The sequence below is a fragment of the Scyliorhinus torazame genome, chromosome 7 (genome assembly GCF_047496885.1).
Source record: "Scyliorhinus torazame isolate Kashiwa2021f chromosome 7, sScyTor2.1, whole genome shotgun sequence".
NCBI classification, from domain to species: domain Eukaryota; kingdom Metazoa; phylum Chordata; class Chondrichthyes; order Carcharhiniformes; family Scyliorhinidae; genus Scyliorhinus; species Scyliorhinus torazame.
Window position 1 is genome coordinate 257,215,675 of NC_092713.1, and position 13,437 is coordinate 257,229,111.

Consider the following 13,437-nt stretch of genomic DNA (forward strand, 5'->3'; position numbering starts at 1 on the left):
GCATTTCCCGGGGGTAACTCGAACTTCTCCTCCAGTGCCCCTAGGCTCGCAAACGTCCCGTCGATGAACAGGTCCCCCATTCTTCCAATCCCCGCCCGATGCCAGCTCTGGAACCCCCCGTCCATCTTCCCCGGGGCAAACCGGTGGTTACCCCTGATCGGGGACCACACCGATGCTCCCATTGCGCCCTGGTGCCGTCTCCACTGGCCCCGGATCCTTAGCGTTGCCGCCACCACCGGGCTTGTGGTATACTTTGTCGGCGAGAGCGGCAGCGGTGCCGTCACCAATGTCCCCAGGCTCGTTCCTTTACAGGACACCATCTCCATCCTCTTCCATGCCGCCCCCTCTCCCTCCATAACCCACTTGCGGATCATCGCCATATTTGCTGCCCAGTAGTAGCTCCCCAGGTTTGGCAGCGCCAACCCTCCTTGGTCCCTACTGCGTTCCAGGAACCCTCTCCTTACTCTCGGGGTCTTATTCGCCCACACAAATCCCATAATACTCCTGCCTACTCTCTTAAAAAAGGCCTTAGTGATCATGATGGGAAGGCATTGAAACACAAACAGAAACCTCGGAAGGACCACCATTTTGACCGACTGCACTCTACCCGCCAGCGAGAGCGGTAACATGTCCCATCTTTTGAAATCCTCCTCCATTTGCTCCACCAACCTTGTCAGATTCAGTTTATGTAGGGTCCCCCAACTCCTGGCTATCTGGATCCCCAGATACCGAAAGCTCCCCTCCGCCCTCCTCAACGGTAGGTCCCCTATCCCTCTTTCTTGGTCCCCCGCCTGTAATACAAAGAGCTCACGCTTCCCTACATTGAGCTTATAGCCCGAAAACTCCCCAAACTCCCTTAGAGTCTGCATGACCTCCACCATCCCCTCCATTGGATCCGCCACGTACAGCAACAGGTCATCCGCATATAGCGACACCCGATGCTCTTCTTCCCCTCGGACCACCCCCCTCCATTTATTAGACTCCCTCAATGACATGGCCAATGGTTCGATCACCAATGCGAACAACAGGGGGGACAGGGGGCACTCCTGCCTCGTCCCTCGGTACAGTCGAAAGTACTCCGACCTCCGCCGGTTCGTCACTACACTCGCCATCGGGGCTCTGTAAAGGAGCTTAACCCAATTGATAAACCCTACCCCGAACCCAAACCTACGCAGCACCTCCCAGAGATACTCCCACTCTACTCGGTCAAAGGCCTTCTCCGCGTCCATAGCTGCCACTATCTCCGCCTCTCCCTCCTCCGATGGCATCATTATCACGTATAAGAGCTGCCGCACATTGGTGTTGAGTTGCCTGCCCTTTACAAATCCCGTCTGGTCCTCGTGGATTACCCCCGGAACACAGTCCTCGATCCTCGTGGCCAGCACTTTTGCCAGCAACTTTGCATCCACATTGAGGAGCGAGATCGGCCTGTACGATCCATATTGCAGTGGGTCCTTGACCTCTTTAGGATCAAAGAAATTGTCGCTTCCGACATTGTCGGGGGCAGGGACCCTCCTCTCTTGCCTCATTAAAGGTCCTCACCAGTAGCGGGGCCAACAGGTCTGCGTACTTCCTGTAGAACTCCACCGGGAATCCGTCCGGTCCCGGGGCCTTCCCGCCTGCATGCTCCCCAAACCCTTGCTCAGCTCCTCCAACCCAATTGGTGCCCCCAAACCAGCCAGCTCTTGCTCCTCCATCCTCGGGAATCTCAGCTGATCAAGGAATCGTCTCATCCCCTCTTCACCCACTGGGGGCTGGGATCTGTACAGCTCTTCATAAAAGGCCTTGAATACCTCGCTTATTTTCGTCGCACTCCGAACCGTGGCTCCCCTTCCATCTTTGACTCCCCCATTTCCCTCGCTGCCATCCTCTTACGGAGCTGGTGTGCCAGCATCCGACAAGCCTTTTCCCCATACTCGTAGGTCGCCCCCTGCGCTTTCCTCCACTGTGCCTCCACCTTCCCTGTGGTCAACAGGTCAAACTCCGTCTGGAGCCGTCGTCTTTCCCCAAGTAATCTTTCCTCCGGGGCCTCTGCGTATCTCCTGTCCACTCTCAAAATCTCACCACTAACCTCTCCCTTTCCATACCCTCTGTCTTCTCCCTATGAGCCCTAATGGAAATTAGCTCTCCCCTGATCACCGCCTTCAACGCCTCCCATACCACCCCCACCCGCACCTCCCCGTTGTCGTTGGCCTCCAAGTACCTTTCGATACACCCCCTCACCTTCCCACACACCACCTCGTCCGCCAGCAGTCTCACATCCAGCCGCCACAACGGACGTTGGTCCCTCTCCTCTCCCAGCTCCAGTTCCACCCAGTGCAGGGCATGGTCCGAAACGGCTATAGCCGAATACTCCGTCCCCTCCACCCTTGGGATGAGCGTCCTACCCAGAGCAAAGAAATCTGTCCGGGAGTAGGCTTTGTGTACATGGGAGAAGAAAGAAAATTCCCTGGCCTACGGCCTTGCAAACCGCCATGGGTCCACTCCCCCCATCTGATCCATAAACCCCCTAAGTACCTTGGCCGCCGCCGGCCTCTTTCCAGTCCTTGATTTGGAGCAGTCCAGTGCTGGATCCAACACTGTATTGAAGTCCCCTCCCATTATCAGGCCTCCTATCTCCAGGTCCGGAATGCGCCCCAACATGCGCTTCATGAATCCTGCATCATCCCAGTTCGGGGCGTATACGTTTACCAACACCACCCACGTCCCTTGCAGCCTACCGCTCACCATTACATATCGCCCTCCATTGTCCGCTACAATAGTCTTGGCCTCAAATGACACCCGCTTTCCCACCAATATTGCCACCCCTCTATTCTTCGCGTCCAGTCCCGAGTGGAATACCAGTCCTACCCATCCCTTTCTTAGCCTGACCTGGTCCGCCACCTTCAGGTGTGTCTCTTGGAGCATGGCCACGTCCGCCTTCAGTCCCTTTAAGTGCGCGAACACTCGAGCCCTCTTCACCGGCCCATTCAGGCCCCTCACATTCCACGTTATCAGCTGGATTGGAGGGGCCCTCACCCCCCCCACACGCCCCGCCGACTAGCCATCTCCTTTTCTGGGCCAGTCCCGTGTCCACGCCTCCCTCACCCTCCAGTCCCCCAAAGGGGGGGCTCCCGTCCCGACCACCTCTTCTGTGTCCCATTCCCTTTCGGCCAGTGCAGCAGCAACCCTTTTCCCCCCCCCCCTTTCCCCCCTCCCCTCCCCCCGCTAGACCCCTGTCTAGCTTTTTTGCTCCCCCCATGTCACTCCCGAAATTTAGCTGACGCCTGCTGACCCCGGCTTCCCCCGCCGTCCCATTGACCTCCCCGCGTGGGAGTCTCCCAATCCATATGCATTCCTTCGTTCTCCTTCCCGCCTTTCCAAAGCCCGCTCCGCCCCCTCTGGCGCAGCTCCTGTCGCGGCCTTGTCTCTCTCCCCCAGCCCATGTAACATTTCCTGCGCGTGATTGACCCCCTATATACAACAACCATCACACATCAAACCCCAAAACATCCCCCCCACCCTCACAAACCCTCAGTTAGAGTCCAACTTTTCGGCTTGTACAAAGGTCCACGCCTCTTCAGGCGTTTCGAAGTAATAGTGTTGGCCCTTGTATGTGACCCACAGTCGCGCTGGCTGCAGCATTCCAAATTTCACTTCTTTCCGGTACAGCGCCGCTTTGGCCCGGTTGAAACCCGCTCTCCGGGTATATTCGGATCTCTGCATTGTCCCACTTACTGCTCCGCTCCTTCTTGGCCCATCTCAGGACCCACTCTCTGTCCATGAACCGGTGGAACCTCACCACCATCGCCCTTGGCGGCTCATTTGCCTGGGGCTTCTTCGCCAGCACCCGATGTGCCCCGTCCAACTCCAGCGGCCTCGAAGGGGCCTTCGTGCCCATCATCGCCTCGAGCATCGTGCTCGCGTATGCCCCGGCCCCTCCACTCCCTCAGGGAGACCCAGGATTCACAGATTCTTTCTCCTCGACCTGTTCTCCAGGTCTTCGAGTCTTCCCGCCCACCTCTTGTGTAGCGCCTCGTTCTGCTCCACTCTCACCGCCAGGCCCACAAGCTCGTCCTCGTTCTGACTGACTCTTTTCTGTACCTCCTGGATCTTAGCTTCGTGGGCCTTCTGGGTGATTCCGAGTCCTTCAATTGCCGAAAGCATAGGCGCCAACATCTCCTTGCGCATCTCCTCGCGCTGCTCCTCGAAGCAGCGCTTGATGAACTCCTGCAGCTCCCCTTTGTCCCTGGCCGCCGCCATTTTGTTTTCTTCCCCTCGCTTCACCCGTTGCTCCAATGCCGCTCCTTTGGCCGTTACATTCTGGTCCGTTTCATTGAAGTTGGAGGGGGACCTCTCTCTTCCCTTCCCCACGGGCTGCGTCAAATTTAAAAAAAAAGTTCCGTTGGGGCTCCTCTAACGAGCCCGAAGGTCCGTGGTAGCGGGAGCTGCCGAATCGTGCGGCTTAGCTCCGCATAGCCGCAACCGGAAGTCGAGAGGGAATCCTTTTGGCAGTGTTCGCTTCACCAGTCTGCCCCAAAAAGTCTATGGAAACTCCTGAAAAAGGTCTGGGAATCCGTTCCAGACGGGAGCTGCCGAATGCGCGACCTACTCCTCCATGGCCGCCACCGGAAGCCTCGTCCCTGCTTCTTCAATGGCCTTGGTAGATCTTTTCACAGTTGTTCCCTCTGCTGCTAGAATTCACCTTTGATAGAGTCAAGTCAGATTGCAGCTTTAAGCTTGCCCTTCCCCTGCCTGCATGCTGGAAGAGGCCCTCGTCTACTGCTGCAGCTCAAGCCAAATCCTTCACTGTTTCTGCCGGGTCTGGCAGCCAAAAGACACAACATTCCTGGGGGACACTGTCAGGGGAATGCTGCAGTCTTCTTCCCACACCGGGAAATGTCAAACAAATGCCGTGGGGGCCGTGTAAAAGAGCCCAAAAGTCCGTTCCAAGCGGGAGCTACCGAATATGCGACCTAGCTCTGCATAGCCGCACCCGGAAGTCTGTCCACACAATTTTTAGACATATATGCTTCAACTTGGCAATGCTTTATGTCAGGCGATAAAAATAGCTTGCAACTTGCAAGCATCAAAATCATTTACGATTGCGTGTAAAAGCTGCTCGACCAGGAAAAGAATTCTTGCCGATGTTGGCAGCATTGCCTTTCAGGATTTGAAAATGATTCAGAAACCTGCCATGCATCTTTTTTGCTGTTGTTTTGAGCAATTGTTTAGGTACCTTTTCAACGGCCTTTTCTCATCAACTGGACGAATGGGAAGAGAGAGACGACGATAACTAGACTGAGTGTCCCTGCCTACCAGTTCCTTATTTGGAGTATTAATGTCTGGGCTGCTCATTAACAAGTGATACCGGGAGATGCCTTTTGTCACAAAAAAGCTTCTCATTCCAAGTTAAAGGTTTACTGCAGAGGACTCTGGAACTTTTACTGCTTTGAAACTGTTTTAAGCACTTTTCAGGGATCAAGTATTCTATTCAAGTATTCAAGCTCTTTATTGGCCCACATTGCTTCTGTCGGAGTAAAAATGATGTTGCATTTTTATCCTGAACTCATTGATTTGTCAACCACCACCTCCAGAGAGATACATAAAAGTTTGGTGAAGGAAAACAAAAGGAGGGTTTGCTGGACAATAATGAAAACAAGATTCAAGTTGGGACGGTGGGAATGGAAGGAAAAAACTTGGGCGGAATTCTCTGAAAATGGGGCTATGTCCCCATGCTCGAGAGAAAACGGGCGCAAATCTTCATTTTGAAGGGGGCTTGCAGGGCCCCGGAGTTGTCCATGCAGCTCCGGCTGCTGATCTGGGGCCCTGCACTCCTGGCCGCGGGTGCGCGCATGCGCGCAGCGGCCGCCTGCAGCGACGGCCCAGTACAACATGGCGGACCCATACAGCAAGCCGGCCCCAACAATATAGACCCCCCCCCCAAGATCACGCACGCCCACCATTCGGTGACCCCCGATCACAAGCCTGGCTGTCCTGGAGGCCGCCCCCGGTGAAGGATCCACCCGCCCACCACCTGGGTCCGCAGCCACCAATCCGAATGCCCGCCGGGTGGCCGACGTGAACTCGGCCAGCTGCCGGCTGAGAATCGCCGCGGGGGCCACTTTCAATGGCCCCCGACCTGCGTTGCGTCGACCGTGCGCGACTGGCGGCGATTCTCCGGTGCATGGAGAATCACGGAAGGCAGCGGACCCCATCGTCTGACGCCCTATTCTCCACTCCTGCGCCGAGCGCGATTTCGCCCCTTTACTCTGATGTGATTGAAAATATTGTTGTGAATATCTATTTCATCTCTTAAAAGGTTAGGGTCATGTTGGCTCAAGAGGTTCACAGCTAGAAAGACAAAGGGCGCGATTTACCGGCCATGTTGCACCCAAACGGCAGCGCAATGCGGCTGATGGATGTCGGGAGATTCCTCTTCCGGGATCTATGCGGCTTGACACGTAAGATCTAACGCAAACTCACGAGACATTACCATCTGAATCCCGCCCATTGTGGGCGGAATCACTATCTGGCAAATCTGCATATTAGAGTGAGACTAGCTGTTTCACTCTTGCCAGATCCACCGAGGCCCTGGGATCGAACACCTTCACCTCAGCGAGCGCCGTTTACTGCTGGTCCGCACAAATGAGGACCAGATGGAATGGCACTTGGGGGAGGGGGGTCTCCCAGGGATCCGAGGCCCCAATATGGTTGCCCTCTGGGCATGGTGGCATCCTGGCACCTTTGCACTGCCAGCCTGGCACCCTGCCAGTGCCACCTGGGTGCTAGCCTGGCACTGACAAGGTACCCAGGTGACACTGTCAGCTGGTCGGAGCACTGCCAGGCTGACAGTGCCAAGGTGCCAGGGATTGGGCCCACCGGTGTCCTGTCCAGGTGAACTGGGGTGTAGGGGGCACGACGACTCCCTTATAGGTGTGTTTAAAAATGGCATCCCGATCTCTTCCTGCAGTGAGGAGTTCCAGAGAGGAAATGGCTTAAGTACGGCCTTGAAGGAGCGATTCCCACTGGGGCCCCGGGTTACAGTAAAGTCCCTCTAGATAGTGTGGTGTTTCTCGGCGCTGTGAGCGTGGGAAACACCCGGCTAAACGCGCTTGTCACGGGACTTTGTTCCAATTTGGTTAGATCGCGCCCAAAGTAATTTAATCTGTGTGTTGTTTGCAGCTCACTGGGAGATAGCCAAAGTAATTAAAATGCTGGGCTTTAGAGATTACCAGAACACCTAAAGATATGCAGTTCAAACATTTACCCATGGGTGGTTTAATAAAATTAAACTAGAATAGACAGAGATATAAAACTACAGATGGGCTTACTTCGCTAAAGAGCTGAAGTAATTATACCCACAATCCTTGTGGTAATGCATTCAAGAGATACATTATACGGGACTGGGCAATCTTTGGACGGGTGGTCCGGGTCGGGCTTGCGGTTGATTGGAGGCACTATCTTTAAGGTTCAGCTCCACGGTCTGAGTCTGTGAGATAGCCAGAGTAAATGATAGTTGGCTAGGCCTCTGCTGCAAGCAAAGCAAAAATCTAACCTTATCGTTAACTGTCTGGAATGCAGGTGAGACTTAATCTCAGTTTGAATTATTTTGTGATGAAACAGAAGCTTGAAGATTATCTAGTTTGAAACTAGTGGGATAATCTACAGTGGTCGTTACAGAGTCCTGTGGTAAAGAGAGGAACAACAGATTATCATGGAAGTATTGAAAAAGGAACCAGAGCCAGGGGCTGAGGCCTCCACAGTCAAGAGATGGTAAATGAAGGTTTTACCTCTGAGAATAGTTGAAGCTGAGGTAAATTCTCCAGCATACTCATGGGTGGTCCCAAAAGAAGATTGATGCATCTTATAAGAAAATTCTTGGGGAAGTAAACCTGAGTGCAGACTAAATAGATGGTCAGACAGGGGCGGGATTCTCCGACCCCCCGCTGGGTCGGAGAATCGCCGGGGGCTGGCGTGAATCCCGCCCCCGCCGGTTGCCAAATTCTCTGGCACCGGATATTCGGCGAGGGTGGGAATCGCACCGCGCCGGTCGGCGGGCCCCCTCTCCCGCGATTCTCCGGCCCGCGATGGGCTGAAGTCCCGCTGCTGGAATGCCTGTCCAGCCGGTGAGAATCAAATCACCTTTCTTCCCGGCGGGACTAGGCGGCGCGGGCAGGCTCCGGGGTCCTGGGGTGGGGCGTGGGGTGATCTGGCCCCGTCAGGTGCCCCATGGTGGCCTGACCCACGATCGGGGCCCACCAATCCGTGGGCGGGCCTGTGCCGTGGGGGCAGTCTTTTCCCTCCGCCTCGGCCACAGTCTTCACCATGGCCGACGCGTAAGAGACACCCCCCCCCCCTGCGCATGCGCGGGGATGACGTCAGCAGCCGCTGACGCTCCCGTGCATGCGCGGACTTCCGACGACCGGCGGAGTCCTTTCGGCCCCGGCTGGCGTGGCGCCAAAGGCCTTTCCTGCCGGTCGGCAGCGCGCCAACCACTCCGGCGCGGGCCTAGCCCCTCAAGGTGAGGGCTTGGCCCATAAAGGCGCGGAGAAATCCGCACCTTTGGGGCGGCCCGACGCCGGAGTGGTTCACGCCACTCCATCCCACCGGGACCCCCCGCCCCACCGGGTAGGGGGGAATCCCGGCCCTGTTTTGTCAGATGGCCTTGGTATAAATGCTAGGCTGAACTCCAAGACTCACTAATGCATTCAGTGCTGTAAAGAATTGTTTATACAGTCTGAATGGGGCTGCCAGCCTTGATTGACAGTTTTACAAGTTAATACGTTTATCTTTCTTTGAACAGGTTTTTCAATGTCTGTTTGTTTATTTGTACAAGTTTAGGAGATGCTAAATAGATTGAAGTTATTTTTTCAATCGGAATTTCGCTGCCTGTGCTTGACAATGTCATTTGTATTAAAGGGGATTTTGAATGGCTCATTGTTTATTTTTTATTTCATGAGCATTTCAAGGACATGTCAGTGTTATTGGATGATTTGATGCTTCTGTACCTAGCGGAGTGCTTTAAAGGCTAGGCAGATGTCAGGACAGTAAACCAATGTGAAAATCAAACCCCAGGCTCCCTGCATATACTTCATATCTGAATCTCTATACCATAGAATGTAGAAGAGGACTTTATGAACGGAGGAATGATTTCTAATGCATCTGAACACTTACACAGTCACTGCATTAATAACATACTTAACTTTTCAAACAACATCTTATTATGACAATTGAAGTTGGCGAGAGCTTTTAAACCCATCTATCAAAAAGTTCCTGATCCACAGCAGGCTTCCCCCCAAGGTTTGAGAACTAACTTAGTTGATGAGGTTCCCACAGCTTTCAGGAACCCATCAGTCTTCACGAAAATAGAAACCTATGGGGAGCTTGAATTAGGATTTATAAAGCAAACCCAATGTCACTTACAGCCCACCCTGTTTCCTGACCTGAGGAAAATGGCGGACAGCAACAATCGGAGGGCCCAATGTGCCTCCCATTTAGTCCACCTGACGTTGGTTTGCTCAGGGTTGGGAGACGAACATTCAGCTCAACAGTCTCAGAAAAAGCGGCCAGCCATTGATGACTGAGATGAGGAGAAATGTCTGTGCTCAGAGGGTGGTGAACCTTTGAATTTATCAACCTGAGGCTGCTGTGGATGCTCAGCATTGAGTACATTCAAGACAGAGGTCGATGGATTTTTGGGCATAAAGGGATAAGGGGATGGTGCAGAAAGTTGGATTTGAAGTAGAAGGTCAGCCATACTCTTGTACAAACATGGAGAAAAGTCAAAGGACCAAATGGCCTATCCAGCTCCTCTTTCAGATATTCTCCTGTCTAAAAATACCAGCTAAATGGTACAATTTTATATGGGGTGCAAGAAAACAGACACCTTGGAGTGTTAGTGCACAAGGTAGCAGGAGAGCCTACCAAAGCAGCTGATAAAGCATACAGCGTCCTGGGTTCTATAAACAGAGGCAGAGAATACTAAAACCAGAAATTTATGCTAAATTGGCTTTGGGAAGAATACAGAAAATACTTACTAAAACGGTTGCATGAATGAGGGATCACAGTCACCTGTGTGGACTACAGAAGCTGGGATTCTCAACAAATAAGTGATGGTGTGACAGAGGTGTTTAAAGTCAAGAAGGGTTTGGGGAGAGTAAATGAAGAGAATCTGTTTCCAATGGCTAAAGGGTTGATAATTAAAGAAAGTAGATTTGATGTGATTGGCAGAAGAACCAGAGCTAACATGATGAAAAATCTTTCAATGCACTGAGTAGTTAGAGTATGGGATGCCCTGCCTTTCAAAGATTATTGGATAAATAATTGAAGGAGAAATAAATTGCAGGGAAATGGGAAAAGAATGGGGTGGAGTGGGTCAAACTCTTCAAAGCAAATGACGGACCAAATGGCCTCCTTCTGTGCTGTAGACTTCTATGATTCAATATGATTCCTCTTGGTGAACATCATCACAATCTTGACAGTTGGGGATAAAGTGTCCACTGCACTGTTTTTTCTCCCCGAATGTTTGAAACACATTTTTGCAAAATGGTGTATCCCAGCCCATGATATTCAGCCTAATAATGTTAAAGGGTGGAAAATGCTGGAATGAAATTCACAATTTTGCATTCCTTGTATACGTCAAGGATTGTTGCAGTGGAATCTTTATCCCTAGGTTCTACATTTCCAATAATTACACTCTTCTTTATCTTTCTGGCACCACTTTGATCCCACTAAAGACTTATTTTCTGGTACTGCTCCTTAAATGCATTTCATCTATTCTCCTTCCTACTGAGTGCTCAGTTTTAATTTAAACCATTCTGAAGGCACATATCTAATGTTAAGTGTATTTTCAATAAGTGCAAGCTGTTATACACCCTTTCCTACCTGTGCATTAGCTGTTTGCGATTCACACAAAGTGCCGTTTGGTAGTCATGGGTTACACAGACTTTGTGTTGACTGCATCTCACCTTCAGACATGGATCTTTTGTGGGATCCAGGGCTAAAAAAAAAGGAAATAACAATTAAAATTGCATCGTCAACCAACCAATTCAACTTCACAATATGCTTTTAGGGACAATTTAACACCTCAATAATATCCCTACTTTGGAAAGGGCATCACTTCTCTGCCCCTGATCTTGCTAAATAACACACTGTTGGAAGTAGATAGCAGATTTTGATACTGTGAATCCACTGCAACAGATAATTGGTCTCTTGAGAAATAACTCGAAGCTCACATAGGGAAAGCAGCTAACATCTTTAGCCGACTCACAAAACGTGCATAGGATAACATCAAACTGACTCTAAGGACCAAGATGCGGGGGCTTTGAGACCTGTGCTCTCACCACCTTTATGGTATGGTTATGAAACATGGATGAGTTGCAGCGATCAAGAAAGGAAGCATATCAACTTCCATCTTAACTGCTTACAGCCAATCTGGCCAACTCATGGAAGGATAAAATCACAAATGCAACAGAATCTCAAAGGAAAAGCTCCCAAGCATGTTGGCACTTATCAAGCAGAGGTGACTTTGCTGGCTCGGGCACATTCACAGGATGAAAGATAGTCACGCATCTCAGGACATTCTAGATGGTGAGGAAGCTGAAACCGTAGACCAGTAGGACACCCAAAGACCTGTTTTGAGATTGCTTGCAAGCGTGACATGAAGTTGCTAAACACCAATTCTCGCATCTGGAAGATACCAACTGATGGCAGAGGAAAATGGCAACATCACTTCTGATTCGGTGGGCACCACCATGGCGATCCATGTCAGACACCAAGACCAAAAACAAGACACAACGAAACTGGATAACCACTTCATATGTTATTGGGACTATGTCCCCACACCGGCGTCAAAACTGTGGGATTTCCCGCCAGAAAAACTGGCGTGAAAGGGCCACATATTCCGAGTCCTGCAGGGGGCCAGCAGGGACCCGGTGTAGATCCAGCAGCTATTGCTGCAGATACGGGCCTCTGCACCTCCGCACCACGGCGGCCTCCGGCGGCTGTGCCGTGCTCCATGGCGGGCTCAGACTGCGGAGCTGGACCCTAAAATTAAGCCCGCCGATCGATCACGCGCCCGACCCTGTCCCCCCCGCACAAACATTTCCCGGCTCCCTTTCAGGCCCCCTTGCCCTCCGATCGGCCGGCCCCGACCAGGGCGGCTGCGGACTGAGTCCGCAGCAGCCACGCGAGTATCCCGACCGGCTGGACAACATTAGATCCATGCAGTCTGGAATTCAGCCGGTTGGGGGCGGAGAATGCCAGTGTGGGCCTCTGGCAATGGCCCCAGGTAGGCCACTCAGAGAGTACGCCGCTTTTCGCTGCCCGCAGAATCGGGGAACCGGCGCCGGTCCCGATTCCGTGCAGGAAAATGGATTCTCCGCCCCAGCGACGGCCGCGAGTTCGGCGCCAGGGTGCTTATGGAAGAAATTCTGTCTCCTGGAATGCTTTCTTCAGCCATCAGCAAATGTGCACGATATCCCCAATGGATTTATGCATGTCCATTATCTTATGTAGATTGAACAATGCGATTGTTCCAGACTACCAATGCTGCTGCAATACTGCTGCAATAATTCCAGAGTGCTAATGGTATATTTGTTAAAAGTGACTGACCACAGTAATATGCAAGTTAAATTTAGAACCAAGCAGTGGCCAAGACATGAACAATGGGTTGAATAGACTGGACTGTGCATTTTTGTCCTCTCGACAGTGGGTGGAATTCTGTGCACGCCCCCATGGTGGGTTTGGTGGTAGTGGGACATTTAATCAGGTGGGTGGGTGGGGACCCTGCTACCTTCCTGCCTCCACTCTGAAAAGCAAATGGCCTATGGATGACCTACCCACTTGTTCACCAATTGAAGACCATAAGTGGGCAAACCCTCCAATGCTTGTAGCCTCATGGGAGGGGGGGGGTGGCAGGGCGTCATTGGTGGGTAGGCATCCTCATTCATAGGCACAGGGTGCCTGACTGAGGGACCGTGCATCGGGAAGGCCGGGTGGGGAAGTGGGGGGGGGGGAGAGGAGAGATCATGTGTCTGTGTCCCTCCTCCATCCGATGCCTTAGATGGGTATTAATGTTTGAGTGGCATATGAAATAAGGCGCATCAGGGGGTCTTGCCAGTTCTTCAGCTGCCAATCGAGACCCTATTACCTCCACAATATTCTGCTCAATGGACTCTAGATTTAATTGAGCAGAATATTGTGGAAGTAATCGCTGGAGAGCTGGCAGAAGTACAAGACCACCTCTTTTAGCAAAGGCTCGCTGAATTAAGAGCTACTAACAGGCTAGTGTGGGGCTTTAACTCAGGTTCAAGGACACCAGAGGGTGGAAGTTTTGTCCACCGAAAGCGGCTGACCAAAGGCTGGCAGTTCTTCTGTACTCAGCAGTGCCACCAAGGAGGTGGTGGTCATTGCCTGTACTACACCCACCTGAGGCCTTGGATCAAGAAGGCACGT

General features: G+C 52.2%; 1 protein-coding gene across 2 annotated transcripts in view; it reads right to left on the minus strand.

The window, feature by feature from the left end:
* LOC140426984 (testican-1-like) overlaps window positions 1-13,437 on the minus strand; it is a 959,619-nt gene that overhangs the window by 246,258 nt on the left and 699,924 nt on the right. For both annotated transcript variants that reach the window (XM_072512339.1, XM_072512338.1), the window contains exon 4: window positions 10,867-10,981. In XM_072512339.1, the coding sequence (XP_072368440.1) occupies window positions 10,867-10,981 (115 nt within the window). The remainder of the gene's footprint in view (window positions 1-10,866; window positions 10,982-13,437) is intronic.